Here is a 22,174-nt window from a genome sequence, read left to right as displayed (position 1 = left end):
GTTTAACTTTCATTTCCCGTGCTTAAGATTAAAATGTCCATTAATTAATTAATGTCTGCTATTGACTTAATTAATTAACTTCTTATTAATTCCAAGAGTGGACTTAGCATGAAACGCTTATTTATTATTCATAGAGTAATCACACTCCAACTAGCTAGGTTCCGAATAATAAAACCTTGTTTCGCGCTCCTCTTGAGGACATTATCAAACGAGACTCAGCTCGCGCACGATTCAATATAATAGCAATCCTAGCACCGCTAGGTATCGATCACCACTACCTAATATATCAGGATAATTGGGTTACGAAAAACCCGCACCATTTGATAAGTCAAAGTAGTGCATAATCAATACCGTATGCTCAATGCTAACCTACATTGATTAAGAAACAAATATTTATCAAGACCTCGCCTTTCAGTAGATAGCCTAAGGCAAGTCTTGCTGTTAGATCCGTTCAGTGCTATACCACACCAATGTCATCTTATTTCAGTAAGGCTTAGAAATATGCGGACTGACATTGCAACCTTTCTCGATGGATAGTCAAATTCCATCTAGGTTGTGAAATTCATCTTTTTCTTTGTTTAGAACTGACCGTGTTACCTTAAAGTGGATGACGCCCACAACCGGTCTACTAAAACAAAGACATAGACTTTGTTAAGTTAACTTATACACTTAAACATGCATTAACATCCATTAAATGTAAAACATAACAACATTATGACAAAAATAATCTGTTTTATTTATTGGAAAATAAAATAAGAGTTTTACAGTATTCAATCACTCGAAACGTGATTTCTAGTATACAAACTCTAACAATCTCCCACTTATACTCAAAACACTTTCGAGTATACAAAAAATGTGCTAACGTCTAAATCTCCCACTTATACTGAAAGCGGATTGAGGTCTTGAATTAGTCGAACTCCCATTCCTTCAACATGGCTTTCATACGGCTTTACCGCTAATGCCTTCGTGAAAGGATCTGCCAGGTTGTTCTCTGACTCAATCTTGACCACTTGTATGTCTCCTCTCTGCACTATATCTCGAATGATATGATACTTCCTCTCTATGTGCTTGCTCGCTTTATGAGCACGTGGTTCCCTCGACTTTGCCACAGCACCAGAATTATCACAATAAATGGTGATGCTCTTGGGCATATTCGCAACCACACCTAAGTCCAGAAGGAAGTTCTTAAGCCATACAACCTCTTTTGCAGCCTCCGAAGCGGCCACATATTCGGCTTCCATGGTAGAGTCTGCAATGCATTTCTGCTTTACACTCTTCCAAATTACGGCTCCACCTCCTAAGGTAAACACATATCCGGAAGTTGATTTCCTCGAATCTACATCAGATTGAAAATCTGAATCTGTATATCCTAAAGGACAGAGCTCGGCTGCATTGTAAACTAGAACATAGTCCTTAGTCCGATTAAGGTACTTGAGTATGTTCTTTACGGCAGTCCAATGTCCTTGGCCGGGATTTGATTGATATCTTGCTACCATGCCAACAGCAAAGCAGATATCGGGTCTAGTACAAAGCATAGCATACATGAGACTACCAACTGCCGAGGCATATGGTATCCTTCTCATCTCTGCTATCTCAGATGCTGTCTTAGGACACATCTCTTGAGATAAATGGATGTCATGTCTAAAAGGTAGGAACCCTTTCTTGGAATCTTGCATGCTAAATCGTCTAAGTACTGTTTCGATGTAAGATTCTTGGGATAAGCACAACATTCTCTTACCTCGGTTCCTAAGAACCTTGATACCGAGAATGTGTCCCGCATCTCCCATATCTTTCATCTCGAACTGGCTGGACAACCAAGTTCGCACTGATGACAACATCTTTTTATTGTTTCCAATTAGAAGAATGTCATCTACATACAAAACTAAGAACACAACATTTCCTTTTTCAATCTTCTTATACACACAGCTTTCATTAGGGAATTTTTCGAATCCAAACTTTTGAACGGTTTGATCGAAACACTGGTTCCATGATCTAGACGCTTGCTTGAGGCCATAAATGGCCTTCTTAAGCTTCCAAACCATATGTTCCTTGCCCTTTATCACATAGCCTTCGGGTTGTTCCATGTAGATGGTCTCCTCAAGACTCCCGTTTAAAAACGCAGTCTTAACGTCCATCTGCCATACTTCCCAATCCATGTAAGCTGCTATAGACAAAAGTATACGGATCGATTTGAGCATGGCCACTGGGGAGAAGGTCTCATCGTAATCGATGCCTTCCTTTTGGGTATACCCCTTAGCCACTAGTCTTGCCTTGAAGACTTTAACTCGTCCATCGGGTCCACGTTTACGTTTATATATCCACTTGCTCCCAATGGCAGTACAGCCTTCGGGTAGGACAGACAAATCGTAGACGTCTTTGTCTACCATTGATTGTAGTTCCGAATCCATTGCTTTCACCCATTCGCAATGATCGACATCTGCCTGCGCCTCTGCAAAATTCCAGGGATCAAGTACATTGCTGTCCGAGGAGTGATCCATGCACTCACCCAAACCGATGTATCTATCGGGCTCATGAGAGACCCTCCCACTGCGGCGCGGCACTACAATATCTGGAGTATTAGTTGAAATTTCTGGAATTGTTGTTACACTAGGTGATTGTTCTTGGTTAATGGAAGTTGTGACTTGAGTTAGCTCTTCAAGAGCTATCTCACTGCTGGACTTATGATTCATTACATAGTCTTCCTCTAAGAATGTGGCATGAGTGCTCACAATCACTTTCTGATCTCTGAGACTATAGAATTCATAAGCTTTCGTTCCTCTAGGGTATCCTATAAACACACAAACCTCAGTCCTAGACTCCAGCTTAGTTGGATCCTTTTCCAATACATGAGCCGGACACCCCCATACTCTGAGATGTTCTAGATTGGGTTTTCGCCCATTCCACAACTCATATGGGGTAGTAGGAACTGATTTAGAAGGTAAGTGGTCTAAGAGATAAGTTGCGGAAAGCAACGCATGCCCCCAAAACGAAACAGGTAACCGTGCATAACTCATCATCGAGCGGACCATATTTAATAAGGTCCTATTCCTTCTTTCAGCTACGCCATTCTGCTGGGGTGTGCCCGGCGCAGTCGTTTGGGATTGAATTCCCGCCACTGATAAGTAGTCCAAAAACTCGGCACTTAGGTACTCGCCTCCGCGATCAGATCGCAGGCATTTGATAGTCTTGCCATGACGCGTCTCTACTTTAGCCTTAAACTCCTTGAACTTGTCAAAAGTTTCAGACTTGTAGCGCATCAAATAGACATATCCAACTTTCGAGAAGTCGTCTATAAAGGTGACAAAGTATCGATAGCCGCCCCTTGCCTCGGTTGACATTGGTCCACACACATCAGTATGAATGAGCTCAAGTACTTCCTTGGCCCTATTCCCCTTTGACCTAAAAGGTCTCTTAGTCATCTTGCCTTCGAGACAGGATTCACACTTCGAAAACGGTTCCTTCTCAAGACCTTTAATAAGATCTTGATCAACCATCGCATGAATCCTTCTTTCGTTGGCATGACCAAGTCGTAGGTGCCATAAGTACGTATCATTCATTGAACTTGAAGGTTCTTTTCTTTTCTTAGAAATTTTCGATGTAGCATTGAGTTCAGATTTGCGTTGATTAAATTGTGTAGAAGTGATCGTGTACAGATTATTTTCCATGATACCACGATAGATATAAGAACCATCTTTCTTAATAACGCAATTGTTATTAAAAGAAATCGAATATCCATCAAAAGACAATTTAGAAACTGAAATTAAATTTCTTTTAAAAGAGGGTATCAACAAAACATTCTTCAAAATCAAAAATCTATCACTAGAAAAACGTAAATAAACGTCTCCCACTGCAACGGCCGCCACTTTCGTAGCATCGCCCAGCTGGACTTCGATCTCACGATCATGTAGCCGTCTTGTCACCTGCATTAAGTCAGGATCAAAACATATATGATCAGTTGCTCCAGTATCAATAACCCAAGTATGAGTAGATGTCGAAGCCAAACATGACTCGACTACTAGAGCATGGTGCATACCTGTAGCCTTGCCCTTTTTAGGACAATCTGGCTTACAATGACCTTTCTCTCCACATTTTAAGCACTTTCCTGTTTGCTTCTTGTCACCCCGCTGTTTCTTCTTTCCCTTAGCATTCTTAGCTGCCACTGGGTTCGGTGCCTTTTTCTTTCCTTTTCTAGGCTTAGAGCCAGAGGAATTAGGCGCCAAACTCAACATAGCTACCTTAGCTTGAACCATGAGGTCCTCCGCCGACTGAAGTTCAGTCAGCAGCTCTGCCAAAGTGTAATTCCGCTTGTTCATCTCGAAGTTGAGCTTGAACTGTTGGAAGCTAGGGGGAAGACTCTGAAGGATAATAGTAACCTGGGACTCGGGATCGATCGTCCCTCCCAATACCTCAATTTGGTTGAGGTGACTCATCATCTCGAGGACGTGTTGCCTCACAGACGAGCCTTCCTTCATAGACTTCATCATGATACTCCGAAAAGCTTGAGACTTAGCCGTTCGATTCTGAGTACCAAAAAGATTTGCCAGATTTGTCATGATCTCGGCGGCAGTTTCCATGGCAGAATGCTGATGCTTGAGTACTGATGACATAGAAGCCAACATATAGCACTTAGCCATCTCATTCGCCTTATGCCACCGTCTATGCGCATCTCGCAATGCTTGGCTGGCATTAGCAGCCGGCACAGCTGGGCGTGGAGTAGTGAGCACGAACTTGTACTCTTCGGCTGTGAGAACGATATCCAAGTTTTGTTTCCATTCTATGTAATTTTGGCCTTCGAGTTTATTTTCTTTGAGAATGGCAGAAAGAGGATTAAAAGACATCTTGACGGATTTTATTGCACTGCAAACAGAAGATTTTACTATTTGTCATAAACTTATGTAAGGAAATTGAGTAGATTAACCATAGAACTTTTCAAAATCTTACAACAGCAAAATTAATAAATTGTATCCTCCTTTGGAGGTTAGTACGCATCAAAAACTTTACAATATTACTGGTCACAACACCGACGCATCAATATCTTCCTCCTTTGGAGGTCAACACGCCAAATGCTGCCTAAGCATGACCATCAGATTTAGCATTATAGAATTTTATTTCTACAACACACTCCCATAACAATGTTCGTGCGCTGATAACAAAACCAAGCTATCTCATAAATTCTGATTGAACCCTGAAAATTGCAGTTCCTTAGGATTATTGTCCCCACTTTGCAGGTGGCAATAATATTGGGAACCACTTTCCAGTTCATTCTATTTATTATGTGAGAAGTCCGCCCTTATGAACTTACCGTTTTCGTAGGATTATTGTCCCTACTTTGTAGGTGGCGATAATATTAGAAAATCAACTTCACAAAATTTGGCAGTCCAACCGATGGAGACCATATATAAACCTTAAGTTCATAATTATCGCTTAGACATTTTAGTTATGGTTTTTCATTAATTATCCTTTAGCCTTAAGGCAGATTAAGACTAATTAAATTCTGTTGGTATTTAATTGACTGGATAGTTAAATCTTTTATAATCTTTAAAGTCTCATTATAGAAATTATTAATCTAGAATTTAATTCTTATTCATGTCATACTATAAGATATATCTAAAATAAAGTACATTATTTATAATCTTAATTAGACATGAAAAATTAAATTCATATAATTTCCAAGTTCAAGATTAGGAAGAATATTAAATTATATTATTTAATGTAATCTTATATATCTATCTTATTATAGATTCTAGATATATTATATTTAGGAAACTATTAAATTATTCTCATCTATATCATCTAGGATATAAAATATTCATAGATATAGAAAATAATCCAAATATTCTTAAAATCTAGGGAAATCTTCCCAAAATATTTTATTTCATTAAATAATATTATTTTTAATTAATCAATTAAATAATGATTAAAATAATCTTTCGTCAATATCTTGCGATTCGAGGTTTGCACAAATCAACACGACGAAGATTTGAAGATATCCGCCCGTACACTCTCGCCGGAGCGGCGTGTTCGTCGCCCGACAGCCGCCGGCGGTTCGCGCCGAACGGCGCGTCGCTTCCTCCCTCCTTCGCGGCTTCGCCGCGACTCCCTTCTTCCCGGCGGTAAAACCGCCAAGTCACCATCCATCGTCGATCACCAACCGCGCGGCTAAAGCCGCGAAGCTGCGGCGTTCTCCCACTGCTCCGGCGGTCTCACGCGAGCCAGCAACCGCCGCGCTAGGTGCGGCTGCTCTCGGTCGCGTACCACCGGCGCGGTCGACTAGGGTTCTGGTCTTTAGGGTTAGGGTTAGGGTTAGGGTTAGGGTTCCGGCGAAGTAGGACAGCGCCTCAGCGGCTCTCAGACGAGCCACCGTGCTGTCTGCTCCGCCCGACGCAGCAGGTTGCCGGCTAGGGCTCGCGGTCTCGACCGGCGGCGCGCGCGAGCCCTCGCTCGCATGCGCGTCGCCACGTGATCGCAACCCCTCGGCACTCGATGCGCGTCGGTGAGCTTGATGTGAGCCGGCTAGGGTTTGATCGGTTTCGCCGGCGGCGCGCGCGAGCCCTTGCTCGCCGGCGCGTCGCCCGATGCCCGGCACCCTCGACTCCCACTCAATTCGACAACCCTATCTCCGATCACACGTAGCGTGATTCGTCCCGGCGCAAGCGCCGACGAATCACACATCTCGCACGTTCGAATAATTCAAGTTCTATGATTCGAATGTTCTTGAGTTCAACATGCATAAACATAAACAATAAAACAAGAACATGCTTCGTAATCAAATAAGACATGCATACATGAATTTCGCGAAATTTAAATCCAAATAATCAGAGCCAAAGACTGGCTCTGATACCAATTGAAGGTGCTGGCAGCGGAAGCGGGCGCATAATAAATCACATAATTTTCAGATCTATTTAGCAGATTATTTAGACAAAACCTATTCGCGTAATTATCACATGTATCATGCTCATAACTTGAATTAATCATGCTTTAAGAATATTGAAACCTAAAACATGCTTTTCTACGGAGCAGAAAAATACCTAATTAATTCTCCAAAGAATTGAAGATGGCTAGCTTCTTCTCCACGTGATGCTTTGAGTACTAAACCACAAATCTTCTCTCTGGTTCCCGAACTGTATCCCAATATCAGTGTGGGCTGATCTTACTAGAATACTAGGACTTAAATAAAGAAGACAGAAGAAATCCTTTTTGGAATAGGAGAGGAATTCGAAAATTCCTACAGCTTGTGACAGCTGAAATTTTCGAAAATTTTAGCAAATAAAATTGTGTTATTTCTGTCTCCTTTATTCTCCTATTTATATTAAGTTCCTTTTGGGCCCAGACAGGGATCTATGGAAGGTTTTGGATATGGGCTCATCCAATTTACTTTTTACTAATTAAATTGAACCCACAATTTAATATAAGTTATAATTGGAATATTACGAGCAGCCACTACAGAAGTAATATTGAACTCTCCCCATCCAAATCCGAAATTACAAGTAATCCGGGTTTCCGTTTAACTTTCATTTCCCGTGCTTAAGATTAAAATGTCCATTAATTAATTAATGTCTGCTATTGACTTAATTAATTCACTTCTTATTAATTCCAAGAGTGGACTTAGCATGAAACGCTTATTTATTATTCATAGAGTAATCATACTCCAACTAGCTAGGTTCCGAATAATAAAACCTTGTTTCGCGCTCCTCTTGAGGACATTATCAAACGAGACTCAGCTCGCGCACGATTCAATATAATAGCAATCCTAGCACCGCTAGGTATCGATCACCACTACCCAATATATCAGGATAATTGGGTTACGAAAAACCCGCACCATTTGATAAGTCAAAGTAGTGCATAATCAATACCGTATGCTCAATGCTAACCTACATTGATTAAGAAACAAATATTTATCAAGACCTCGCCTTTCAGTAGATAGCCTAAGGCAAGTCTTGCTGTTAGATCCGTTCAGTGCTATACCACACCAATGTCATCTTATTTCAGTAAGGCTTAGAAATATGCGGACTGACATTGCAACCTTTCTCGATGGATAGTCAAATTCCATCTAGGTTGTGAAATTCATCTTTTTCTTTGTTTAGAACTGACCGTGTTACCTTAAAGTGGACGACGCCCACAACCGGTCTACTAAAACAAAGACATAGACTTTGTTAAGTTAACTTATACACTTAAACATGCATTAACATCCATTAAATGTAAAACATAACAACATTATGACAAAAATAATCTGTTTTATTTATTGGAAAATAAAATAAGAGTTTTACAGTATTCAATCACTCGAAACGTGATTTCTAGTATACAAACTCTAACATTTCTCCCATCATGTCCTCCACGGACCTCCTCGACCTGTTTGGGTGATGGAATTGGCTCGAGCTCTGATGCTGGTTATACTGAGGTGGTGGGTTTGACTGGTAGCCTGAGAAATTTTGTTGGTTTTGGTTCGGTGGGTACTGGTTATACTGGGCAGGAGGGTTATACTGATCGTGGTTGTGCTGGTATTGACTTTGGTTTTGGTGGTGGGTGTTATGTTGAGGCCCTGGGTTAAATTGGTGCTGGTTCTGGTTTTGATTGTGGTTTTGGTTTTGGTAGTTTCGCTGATGGGGTGGCACATAGGTAGGGTTCGGGTTCTGGTTTTGAGAGTTTTGGTTCTGAGGATGCTGGTTTCTTCCTACCCAGTTAGACTGGTAGTCAGGGTTTGTTGGTCCGCGGTTGGGATATTGGTTCGGCTGGGGGTTGGGTTGATTTGGAGCCTGATTTTAATTCTGATTCTGATTCCCATCTCCCCATCGGAAATTTTGGTGGTCCCTCCACGGTGCATCTCTTTGTTTCCCCGGAATCCAATTGCCGTTGGAATTGTAGTAACCTGCGGCATTCGCTTGCTCCACATCCGGCGAGTTGTCCGGCTGATCATACGGTAGTGCTGGGGCTTCTTGGCCTCCAGTTGGAGAAGGTGGTGGAGTGTTCTGCTTGATTGCAGTCAGCAGTTCCTTCTTCAATTCCTCCATCTTCAAGTCCATTCGTTCCTCCTGGTCAGTAGCCGAAGCACTCGCTACCCTTTCTCTGCTGTACCCATCTCTCGCGTTGTCGTACGTCTTCTTCGCATTCAACAGCTTGCGTAGCACCTTTTTGGCTTCACTCACTCTCAACTGGGTGAAATCACCTCCAGACGATGAATTTGCCAGATCCTTGGTTTCTTTGTTCATCCCCTCATAGAAGGTGTGGTGCACCTCTATCTCCTTCATGCGATGGTTGGGGCATGACTCCAGAAGGCTCATGTACTTTTCCCAGTACTCGCTCAGGGTTTCATCATATTCTTGCCTTATGCACGATATTTTCCTCTTCAATGCACTTGTCTTCGAAGATGGAAAAAATTCGGCTAGGAATGCTGACTTGAAGTCGGCCCATGTATTGATGGAGTCGGCTGGCAGGCGCATGAACCAAGTGTTGGCCTCTCCTTTTAGGACAAAAGGCAGGGCCTTCAGTCTGTAATCGTCCTCGCTCGCTCCTGCTGGCCGCCTCTGTGCCTTACAGATTTTGCAGAACTCATTTAAGAATTCGTAGGGTCCTTCATAACTCTTCCCACAGTAAGTCGGTAGGATTGCAATTACGTGGGGTTTCACATCACAGACGGTCTGGCCTAGGGTGACCACTATGGCTTGTGGGGGATCTCCGTCGGCATGTGCGGTAAGTGTCGCGAGCTCGGGATCGTCCTCACCATGGTCAGCCATCCTCACTAATGTCCTTACTGGTTGGAGTGGAAGCTCCGGGAGCTGGTACTCTAGCTCCTCTTTTTCTTCGTCGCTACTCGTGCCCAGGTCGGACAGTGCTGTCGACAGGCCAGAACGAGTAGTAACGAGTATTGTTCCTCTGGGAAGTATCCTTGGTCTCCACTGGCCAGGAGCCGAGCCACTTCTCATAAACTGAAAATAAAAAGAAAAGAAAAATTATAAACAGTATGTACACCAAAAAGATCACACACAATAACAGGTATGAACGCCATCCATCCCCGGCAACGGCGCCATTTTGATGTGCTGCTCGTCTGGGTCTTATGTCCTCGATGGTTTCGCATGTGGAATTGGAGTGTATCCAACTGATCAGGAAGAGATTCCCGACCCAGCTGAGTCGTTGATACGACGACCGAGACCGGACTTCAAACAAATTTCCTCAACCCACTTCTACTGATTAGTATAGCGGAGGTAAGGGTCGAATCCCACGAGGATGGACACGTTTAGATAACTATGGTGACTTTCCTGGGTGTTTGGTTAGCTACCACGCTTGGGTTGAGATTTACCTAGACAGGAAATAAGGTAGTACTCTACTGACTAGTAGGCGGGGAAATAACAGACATGTGGGAGTGTTCGTGAAAGTAGGGGACAAGGTGTATCAGAGACATGTGGAAAGTAGACAGTTACTAAAAGAGGAAAGTTAGAGAACAAAGTGTATCTGATGGCTGGGGGCTTTCTGACTGGATAGTACCTCTGAAAAGTAGGGAACAAAAGTAAAAAGTAACTTAAAAGCAAAAGTAGACCAAATAAAGTTGATTTGACGTTTTCTTCCTCACCAAGTATTGACGAAAATCATATGAACACAGACACCATAACTAAACTTCAGATTCATGCATTCAAACTCAAGATCCATCGATTAAAATGCTTAAACTTAATTTAAACGGTAACTGCAACTTTACTTCTATTGGCTGACATGCAAGGTGATAATCACGGCGCAGAAAATGAACTCATGCACGAAAATTTGACTAACTTAGCTACAACTTCAAATCAACAACTCCCGAATAGAAAACACTTAGAAATTGAAAGCAATAACTAAATCTAACTTCCCTAGGCAGAATGAAGCAAACTCAAACCAAAGTGACATGCGAAATAGAAACTTCATAACGTAAATGTTGGAAAATAACAAAGTACTTCAAAAGAGAAACAACGATGAGTGTTTGCAGAATAACTAGTTGATGAAAACAAGTAAACTTTAACTAAGAAAGCGATTAAGATTGTTTGTGCCACTCCGGGCGATGATACTACTACACTGCTACGATAACTGGCTGGAACGACGGACTGATGACTTCTCCGGCAAACTCTTGGACGTCAAGTGACCATGGCTTTGGCGAGGAACGAGAGGTAAGATAATGCTGAAGGATGGATCTTCTCGAGAGAATTCTAACTAAGTGTATCTTTGAACCGAGAACTAAAGCCGAACTCCTTCTCTCTCTCCAAATGGCTTCTTTTATAGGGAGGCTTGCCCTTGCTTTTAGGGTAGACTTCTCCCGCATTTTGACCTTTTTGCCCTTGTAAAATAATCATTCCAGCTATCCTCCTTCTCCATCTCGAGCCTTTTCTCTGGCATGCATTCTGGTCAGTATCGCACCCTTCTAGTGCCCTTTTCACTTGCGTCACACGAATCGTCACCTACTGACTTGGATCCTTCAATCCTGCACACTTAAGCAACTGTTTTGCAGATAATACATGTATTTCACGACATACTGACCAGTAACCAAGGCTTAGAATACGACTTATCAGTCCCGAGGGACGTAGCAGGCTAGGTTAGCCGAAAGATGGTTATCGGTTCAAGAATGTAAGGTGCCCCTTTTTTTCAGGGTAAGAAGGGGCAGAGAAAATGCCTCAAGCCGATGTTCGAGCACCAGGCGCTACGGCGCTGAAGTAACTCACGCCATACTCCCTGGAAAAGCTCGAACAACCTTTAAACAAAAGGGTACCTGTACCGGAAACCGACACAGGTGGATAGGTAGAGAATACCTAGGGGCGCGAGACAACTCTCTCTAAGGAACTCAGCAAAATAGCCCCGTAACTTCGGGAGAAAGGGTGCCTCCTCACATAGGGGGTGGCGGTGACCAGGCCCGGGCGACTGTTTACCAAAAACATAGGTCTCCACAAAGTCGTAAGACCATGTATGGGGGTTGACGCCTACCCAGTGCCGGAAAGTCAAGGAAGTTGGTGACCTGATGACAGGGGAGCCGGCGACCGAAGCCCAGGTGAACGGCGATCGTAACTATAACGGTCCTAAGGTAGCGAAATTCCTTGACGAGTAAGTTCCAACCTGCACGAAAGGCGTGACGTTGTGGGCACTATCTCGAAGAGAGGCTCGGTGAAATAGACATGTTTGTAAAGATGCGGATTACATGCACCTGGACAGAAAGACCCTATGAAGCTTGACTGTTCTCTGGGATTGGGTTTTGGGCCTTTCTTGCGCAGCTTAGGTGGAAGGCGAAGAAAGCCTCCTTCCCGGGGGGCCCAAGCCATCGGTGAGATACCACTCTGGAAGAGCTAGAATTCTAACCTTGTGTCAGGACCTACAGGCCAAGGGACAGTCTCAGGTAGAAAGTTTCTATGGGGTGTAGGCCTCACAAAAGGTAACGGAGGCGTGCAAAGGTTTCCTCGCGCCGGACGGAGATTGGCCCTAGAGTGAAGGGAGCTTGACTGCAAGACCCACCTGAGCAGGGACGAAAGTCGGTCTTAGTGATCCGACGGTGCCGAGTGGAAGAGCCGTCGCTAAACCGATAAAAGTTACTCTAGGGATAACAAGCGCTGATCTTCCCCAAGAGCTCACATCGACGGGAAGGTTTGGCACCTCGATGTCAGCTCTTCGCCACCTGGGGCTATAATATGCTCCAAGGGATGGGCTGTTCGCCCATTAAAGCGGTACGTAAGCTGGGTTCAAAACGTCGAGAGGACCTTTCCGATTTTGGCCGTCGTCGTCCCCTCCGCCGCGCACGCGCCAGAGTCCTCTACGACATCTTCCTCCACCCCTGCGACGACTCCGACGAGTAGCCGCTGGATCTTCCGTGGCAATGCTCGTCCTCCTCCTCGCCGGCGACGTTCCGCGATCGCAATTCTGGTACGATCTCTGTTGCGCTCCGATCGAGCTCTCGTCCACCGAGAATGATCGAATCTGCTTCCTCCGGCGGCCGGGTATCATACTGGAGAACCGAAACGGCGAAGCCGAGCAGGATTGGCCGAAAACCCCTTGATCCGAGCTCGAATTCAAATCGTGTTTGTCAGATTTCGATCTGAATAGACCTGAAAACAGAGATGAAAATCTGCCGCCGCGGCGGCCTTTCCTTTGGCTGATTTCATCCGCCGTGGCGGGGACAAGCTGCGGCGTGGTGTAAAGGCTCCGCTCGTGGTCGAGGATTTTCCAGGTCGCGGCGGCGGTTTCGGTTGGCCGGCGAGAGATGTTGGCGGTTTCGGTTGGCCGGCGAGAGATGTGAACGGAAACGGCCTCTCATAATTCACTAATATTCCCAACTAGGGAATATTACCATTATGCCCTTTCATAATTAATTAATCTAAAAATATTTTTCATGTGGCAAATTTTGGACCGCTCATTTAATAAAAATGAGTGGCTGAAAATGGATCTCAATCCTCAATTAGGCTAAAAGTTCTTAATTGATCACAACCCTGTATATATAACTAAAATTGGGTATATGTCCTCTCTCCTCAGAGTATTTTACTCCCTCCGTGCCGTCCGCTAGTAAATGTCTCATTTTTCTTTTTTCGTCCGTCCACCGATAAATATCTCATTTCACTTTTTACTGTATTTGGTAAGAAGAACTTACATTCTACTAACTCATTCAACTCATATTTTATTATAAAACCAATATATAAATGTAGGTCTCACATTCCACTAACTTTTTCTACCCATTTTACTTTATAAAGTCATGCAATTTCTTAAAACTCGTTTCAATCAAATATGAAACATTTAATCATGGACGACTCCGTTGCATAGTAATAGAGTCATTTTGTCATTTTGGTACATTCCATAGTAATAGAGTCATTTACCTTTTTAGTAAAGAGGGAACATCTTTTTTGGTCCACGAACTTTGCAAAAGTATCATTTTAGATCCGTGAACTTTGAAAATATCATTTGAGGTCTATCAACTATGGGTTAATATCAATTGAAGTACTTTTTTACTATTTCCAAATTTTTCTGGATGAAAATACCCTCAATATTTTAAGGGTATATATTTTTAATAAACTTATCATATACTCATATTTTTTATAAATATCTTTACTATATATTTTTGATGAATTTTCTAAATATAATTTGACCTCCAATATTATCATTTAATTTTGTGACATGCAAGAAAAGATCTTTATTCAATTTTTTATTATTAAATAAAAGTTCTTTATTCAATTTAAAATTCTTTAATATAAAAAATTGAAGAAGCAATTTGACTTGCATGTCACAAAATTAAGTGATAATATTGAAGGTCAAATTATATTTACAAATTTCGTCAAAAATATATTGTTAAGATATTTATAAAAAAATATGAGTATATGATAAGTTTATTAAAAATATATACCCTTTAAGGTATTGAGGGTATTTTCGTCCAGAAAAACTTGGAAATAGTAAAAAAGTACTTCAAATGATATTAACCCATAGTTGATGGACCTCAAATGATATTTTCAAAGTTCACGGACCTAAAATGATACTTTAGCAAAGTTCGTGGACCAAAAAAGATGTTCCCTCTTTAGTAAAAGTGAACAGATTTTTCCACACATATTTTACTCTCTTTTACTTTATTCTCTCTTCATTTCTCTACATTTTTCATTTTCCACTTTACTCTCCATTTACCTAACTCATCTAACACAATTTTTTTTAATCTCCGTATCGAAAAAAAATGCCCCCATTACTATGGAACGGATGGAGTATTAATTAGACCGAATATGCAAATCGTAGGAGTAGTATATAGTTGAAGACTAAAGATATTGAGATACTAAACTTCCGTACCACTCAAGATTGTAGACTTTTTAAATGGGACAAAGGGAGTAGATTATAACTAAAATATAAAATTAAATTAATCACTTATAAAAATGTATAATTAAATACAATACATATACAGTGCATAATGTCATAAATTAGCAATAAATGAACTTAAATGATTGGAACTTTCATAATATAAACATGAAATATTAGTAGATTGTTTAAATTGGAATTAAGATGGCAGGACATTATTAGAAAAAATATTTTTTAAATCCATTCGGTACACGAAATTAGAACTAAAATTCTATAGAATCGAATTATAATTTAACTTCAAGTCTTTCGTTTGATAAAAATGATATAATTGATGTGAAATTGAATTTGAAGAAATTATAATGGTTGGTCAACTGCATGCGTGTGTGTGTGTGGTATGTGAGTGAAGTGTGTTTGTACATGTAGTGTGTAAAAGTGCCCAACTTTATAACTATTTAAAATTTCAATTAATAACTTTTGATATGGAATTCAAGGTAAAATTAGAAAGAATTAGAATTATAATTCAATTCTAAATCTAAAACTTTTTAGGATACTAAACGCAAAATTTGGAATGAAAAACTTTAATTTCAATTACACAAACCCAATTCCAATTAAACAGATTTTTCTCTCGCATTCAATGATTAGTCTTTCAATATAGGAATTGAATTGGTGAATTTTTATTCAAGATGTAATCAGTGGGGACAACAAATAGTTTTGCAGATTTATACTATATAACACAAATAAAATTCATATTATTTCACAAAAGTAGATAATTTTGAGGATTTAAATACTATATACGTTATCATTCATTTGATTTTAATAGATTTTTCAATACATATTTGAATTAATTATATTCAAGAATATAATTAATTATGTAATCCTAGTGCAAAAACTCATACACACAATATCAACTGTTCCAAAGGATCATTACATATCATATACATAAATCCACATAATATGGAAATCGACAACTTCCATTTAGGATACGAAACCACACAAGCATAGAACAGCCATAGTCATAACATATGACTATTCGCTATAGATTCTCTTTCATTAATACATAAATACCTATAGCAAGTTAAGACATCACTTGAACTACAATATATAGGAAGATCATGTAACCATTTGGTGAGTCTTGAAGCTTAGACACGCTAGCAGTCAACACGAGCCTTTCAAGCACCACGAGAAACAAACGAATAAATCCCACTTATGCTGTAACCTATCAACTTCCACAAGCCAAGCACTCGTCGCGGTTGGCTAAAGAGCATACCATTTGGGCCATCTTAGAATTCTCGTCATCAGCAACCGCCTTAGCCTTATCATCCTGCAGAATGATTGCATAATGCTTTGAGCATGTGTAATAGGGTTTAACAGAATCTTTAGTTTTGTAGAGAGAGCAACTACCTTTATCATGGTAGTGTCAACTGTGAATTTGATGGCGTCGGCTGCTGCACGTGACCTTAGGTAGTACATGCCCGTCTTCAAACCCTTTGTGACCAAGGATAATAAAATCAGCACAAGTATAGATTGCGTATAAGCATATGCCTTCCGATTTTTCTGAATTTGCTACATATGTAGTTTAATTTCTGTTTAGCTTACCCTAGTCCAGGCATGGAAGTGGAGAGACGTAAGCTTTCCAAAACTGGGTTGGTCCATATGGATGTTTAGGCTCTGACTCTGGTCTATGAAGCATCCACGGTCGACAGCCATATCAACCAATATTCGTTGTTTGATCTCCCAAACAGTTCTGAGAATAAGCGAAATGAATTAGCATGAGACAAATTGAAAAGAAGGGGCAGTTTAGAGCTCTGATTTCCATGGAATGCATACTTGAAAATAACTTTAAGATCTTCAGGAACCTCAGGGATCTTTTGAACAGAGCCATCCTCATAAATTATCCGGTTCTTGACATTTGGAGACCAAAGCCCCATCTCGGTCAAATCGTGGAGAAGATGCTTGTTCACAACAACAAACTCACCACTGAAAAGGCCACCAAGCATTAGTATCGTGGCAAACAAAATGTTTATGGGGGATGCTGAATTAAATATGTTGATGAGCCAAACCTTAGAACTCTACGGCTGTAAATGTTGGAAGTGTATGGTTCAAAGCACTCGTTGTTCCCAAGAATCTGGCTTGTTGATGCAGTTGGCATGGGTGCTATGAGGAGTGAGTTCCGGATCCCATGTTCTGTGATCTTAGCCCGAAGAGCATCCCAATCCCATCTATCTGACGGCTTCACTCCCCACATATCTGGCTGGATGATTCCCTGAAAGATGCAGCCAGGTTTAAATGATGATGCCCACACAATACCAGTAACAAGGCACAAACTTGTATTTTCTTATATGGAAATTCTGTAAACAGACAAGCTACAGGAAGACCAACAAACGGGGAAGTTGTTGTCAGTGTTCCCAAACCAACATGTAATAACAGGTAACTGAGACTTCATAAAAAGTTTACCAACAGTTTGATGAACAAGTTAAGAATTTTGGATATATACCTTGCTAACAGGGCTGCCATTATATGTCTCATACGGTCCTTCTTTCTGAGCAAGTTCACAAGATGCCTTTAATGCATGATAGTATATGGTCTCAAATATATCCTTGTTCAACTGTTGAGCCTGCACTTGGAAATAGAACCAACAAACTTAGCAAATTTACAGACAAAACATGGCAAAGAAAATATCAGCTTTATACCTCTGGAGATTCAAATGCCATGCCAAGCAAGATGAAGGTATCAGCAAGACCTTGTACACCAATTCCTATTGGCCTGTGACGCATGTTAGACCTTTTTGCAGTTTCAACAGGATAATAATTCGTATCAATTATCTTGTTGAGGTTTGTAGTTACGAGCTCAGTAACCTGCACAAACAATCAACAGATAAAGATCCAAAAACAACATTACAATTATGTATACAACAGACAACTTAAACTGATCAGGTAACCAGCAAACAAAATTAACACACCTCGGCCAGTTTGTCAAAGTCAAAATATCGGTTTTTAGACCCTAGGCTGCCAACAAGCTTTGTTGGTTGGGACTCCAGAGGCACACCCTTAACAAATTAGAGAAACAAATTAAGAAGATATTCAAGTAACTAAATAGATAAGGATTCATATAATAAAATAGTAACCTTCTCTCGAACATAACGTGGTAGAGCAATTGATGCAAGATTGCAAACAGCAGTTTCTGTGGGACTTGTATACTCAATTATCTCAGTACACAAGTTAGATGATTTTATGGTACCCAGATTCTGCTGGTTGCTCTTTCTGTTGCAAGTGTCCTGCACATAAAAGGTGAAGATTTAGATTAGGTGATGAACTGATGTTCAGAAAAAGCATAAGTAAATTATGTATTGCGAGAGTTGTCAATTCCATTACCTTATAAAGCATATAAGGAGTTCCAGTTTCAATCTGGGATTTCAAGATTTCAAACCACAAACTCTGTGCCTGGACAACTTTCTTAGCCTTTCCCTGAGTTCAATACAAACAAAACATCAGAAATCATAATTCACTAAAGAAAAAATATTAATGTCATGCACACCAAATAAGTCTACCTTACCTCTGTTTCGTATTTAGTGTACAAAGCTTCAAATTCCTCACCCCAACAATCAGCTAATCCAGGAGACTCATTTGGACAGAACAATGACCAATGGCTATCAGATTGAACTCTTTGCATAAAGAGATCAGGTACCCAAAGACCATAAAACAAATCTCTTGCCCGATGCTCCTCCTGAAAATAATTGAAATAGGAAGAGTTCATATAATATTAGGGTAGTAATTGCATCACTAAAAACACTTCCAATCTACTTCACTCATAAAAATAATCAAGGGGAAACAATGTATTTCCACAACAGCCACCAAAATAATACCTTTCCGTGATTTTTCCTCAAATCAAGAAACTCAAAGATGTCAGCATGCCATGGCTCCAAATATACAGCAAAAGCACCTATCCTCATCACAGAAAGACAACCATAAAAATGCAATTCAAATGCAAGCCATACAATAGAACAGAAGGCGAAATGTGCAAACCTTTCCTCTTGCCACCCCCCTGATCCACATATCTAGCAGTGTCATTGAAAACTCGAAGCATTGGGACAATGCCATTGGATGTTCCATTTGTTCCACGTATATAACTTCCTGTAGCCCGGATATTGTGGACAGACACACCAATTCCTCCAGCTGATTTGCTAATGACAGCACATTCCTTGAGGGTATCATATATGCCTTCAATACTATCATCCTTCATGCATATCAAGAAACAGCTGCTCAACTGTAATCAATGCACAAAATTAAATATTTAGTAAAGAAAAAAAACTTAAATTTCCAATTAAACTAAAATCCTTTCATGAAAAGAGTTAGCATTCATAGTACTAGAAATTGATATATCACTTGGTAGTTATATCAGTTATCATACTTGAGGTCTTGGTGTTCCAGCATTAAAAAGGGTGGGTGAAGCATGAGTGAACCATCGCTGGGACAAAAGATGATATGTTTTGATGGCAGAATCTATATCGTCTTTATGGATACCAACAGAAACCCTCATTAACATGTGTTGTGGCCTTTCAACAACCTTGCCTTGGACCTTTAATAGGTATGACCTTTCAAGTGTCTTAAAACCAAAGTAATCATAGTCAAAGTCTCTGTCATATATGATCTCACTGTCAAGACGTACAGAGTTCTGCCAAAAGGAAAATAATACAGCATTAATACATTGAATTAGTTGCAATATATGTTAATTCGTGGGATTGAGAATCAGCAAAATATTAACAAGCTTGTATATATATCCATCCCCTCCAATCATTATGACCCATGTCATTTACACATGCATCCATACAAACTATATAATATCTATGAAAGTAATGACAAGATGGAAAGACACACTTAACAAAATTGCATAGGGAAGTAATATTCTCCATAGATCAATTGAATTAAGTTACAATTTGCTGCATTCTCAACCATCTGCAATTCATACCAGTGCAGGTATACATAATAAATAAATCACATAACTAGAATGCAAAAGCTGGAAGGACAAATACCTTCATTATAATCTCATACACATCATCGGCAATCAAAGGGGCCGCTAGTCCAGACCTCTCACTCACATGATTGTACATGTCTTTGACCCTGTAACAATTATGCAGAGTATTAAAACCAATATATATGTTAATAATAGTTTATCTGTAACAGTGAAGTCCACTTACGTCTCAGAAAATGATTTTTTGGTGTTCTTGTGAAGATTTGAAACAGCAATTCTTGCCGCCAACTGCATATTGCAAATAATTAACAATCCTATCAGTTTCAAGATTCCAAAAGCACTTAACCAGATATACAATATAAACAGGGCAGGATCCCCTGCCGTGGGGGGAAATACAGGAGACTGCTTCTAAACGACACAGTTTTGCTTACACTGAGTCAGTTTTCTTTTGCATACACATCACACAAACAGTTATAAGAGAGTTCTATACATCAGCAGCCATGTGGACGAAATTGCTTCAGAATGATGACATTAGGTACTCATGATAGGTATGTAGATTGTAGGGCAACATTATTCTCTCAAAATGTCAATTTCCATAAAGGCATGCACATACACTCGTATACCACATGTGGAATTTACAAACAAAAATTGGCATAAACAAGACAACATTTTCAAACAAAAATCGGATAAACGAGTAGTGTTTAACATCACCTACTTAATCAGCTATACATTCAAACAATTAGAAGCTCCTGAAATTACCAATAAAAAATTAATCCAAAAAAATCAGCACAACATCAGTAAATTAAGATAATCAAGCCATATTTCACAGCCAATTGGAGAGATCCACCAACAAAACACAAAATCACGACGACAAAAATAACAATACAAAAAAGGAGAAATCAAATCAGCAATCAAACTCACACAAGCATAATCAGGGTGATTGGCGGTCAAAGCAGCAGCCGTCTCCGCCGCCAATTCATCAAGCTGGCTGGTGGTGACGCCCTTGTACACCCCGGCACAGACTTTCTGCGACACCAAAACTGGGTCACAGTGCTCGCTACTGAGGCCATAACTCAGCTTTTTTAGCCGCGCGGTGATCTTGTCGAAGTGCACAGCCTCTTGCCTCCCGTCTCTCTTCACGACATACATATTTTTCGAAGCGAATATCGAAATTCCACTCACTTGGGAATTTTCACAAACAGGTGGTGGGTTATCCACTGACAGTCTGCAAATGGCGTCTCAGCTTGTATATATAGCCACAAAGGCGGAATAGAAACAAAAGAGAGGGGATTTTAATAGGTCTAGGGTTTTGAGAATTTTCCCTCTAAAATTTGGGGAGATTTGAAGATTTTCCCGCCCAATTGAAGAGTGTAGATGGTGGCAAAGCGTTGGCGAAAGCGGCATGTGATCCACACCTACACGTATTTAATTATTAGTAGTATGGCTTTTAACAAGCTTTTATTTTGAAACTTATTTTATCTAATAATTTTATGATTGGTCATACAACTTTGTAACGTGTTCTTATTGGAAATGGAGTAACGTTGAGTTATGCAGTTATTTTCGAAGGATAGAGTAATATTTTTGTCGAATATAGAATCGAATTAAATAATTTGATCGGTTGAATCTATTACCAAATTAAGATGCAAAAGCAAAATGGAGAGTGAAGATTATATGCAATGAATGATGATGATTAAGGTAAATACACGTGTTAACTATAGAATCGAACTAATTAATTTGATCGGTTGAATCTATTTGAAAATTCAATACCAAATAAAATTGATCGGAATATTATAGTTCGATTTATGATAAAAATATATATATATATATATATATATATATATATATATTATATTCACTCACGCATAGGCGTACACAAAAGTATATATAGCTAGAGACTATATATTACAATAATCACAACTATAATTTGCATAAATATGTAACATAAATTTAATTCAACACGTACCTAACAAAAAAAACAATACTCCTAGTTTATGCTGTAATTGTGCTTGTATTGCTAAAATCATACTAGTAACTAATTTGTATACGAGTTACTATCATACAACCAATTGTTGTCAAAAGCCTCTATGTAATCTATTCTAAATATCTATATATATTTGTTTTTTTATCACCAACAATGTCATTTAAATCGTATTCAAAACATGATTAATTCCTATAAGAAACATTTCATCTTTAATATAGGAAGTATGCAACTTTATCTAATTTTATAACTATCTCTGTTCATTATTAAATATCAAATTTTTTCTTTTTTTCATCTATCAGCCAATATAAGTCACATTTTATTTTTATTACTTTTGATAAAAAAGTTGAATTCACTTTTACTCACATTTTATTATAGTTCAAAAAAGTTGGATTCAATTTAGTAACTTTTCTACCACTTATTTTTATATAGTTAAATAATTTTTTAAAATCCCAACCGATT

At 39.8% G+C, this 22,174-nt stretch overlaps 1 protein-coding gene across 1 annotated transcript; it reads right to left on the bottom strand.

Annotated features, from left to right (window-relative positions):
- Positions 1-15,670: 15,670 nt before the first annotated feature.
- RNR1 (ribonucleotide reductase 1) lies at positions 15,671-21,142 on the bottom strand. The gene is made up of 17 exons (XM_048099060.2): positions 20,656-21,142; positions 19,961-20,022; positions 19,796-19,883; positions 19,174-19,437; positions 18,789-19,029; positions 18,629-18,705; positions 18,319-18,489; positions 18,138-18,230; positions 17,891-18,040; positions 17,726-17,812; positions 17,457-17,621; positions 17,261-17,380; positions 16,827-17,029; positions 16,594-16,743; positions 16,363-16,510; positions 16,168-16,251; positions 15,671-16,087 (listed from the first exon to the last, which is right to left on the bottom strand). The coding sequence occupies exons 1-17, from the start codon at positions 20,881-20,883 to the stop codon at positions 15,986-15,988; spliced, it is 2,433 nt and encodes an 810-aa protein (XP_047955017.1). The 5' UTR covers positions 20,884-21,142; the 3' UTR covers positions 15,671-15,985.
- Positions 21,143-22,174: the final 1,032 nt, after the last annotated feature.

The sequence above is a fragment of the Salvia hispanica genome, chromosome 2, assembly GCF_029641045.1.
Source record: "Salvia hispanica isolate PSC_SH4W2 chromosome 2, Shi_PSC_v1, whole genome shotgun sequence".
Taxonomy (NCBI): Eukaryota; Viridiplantae; Streptophyta; class Magnoliopsida; order Lamiales; family Lamiaceae; genus Salvia; species Salvia hispanica.
Note: the sequence above shows the minus strand (reverse complement) of the source record. Positions and strands in the feature narration are given on the sequence as shown.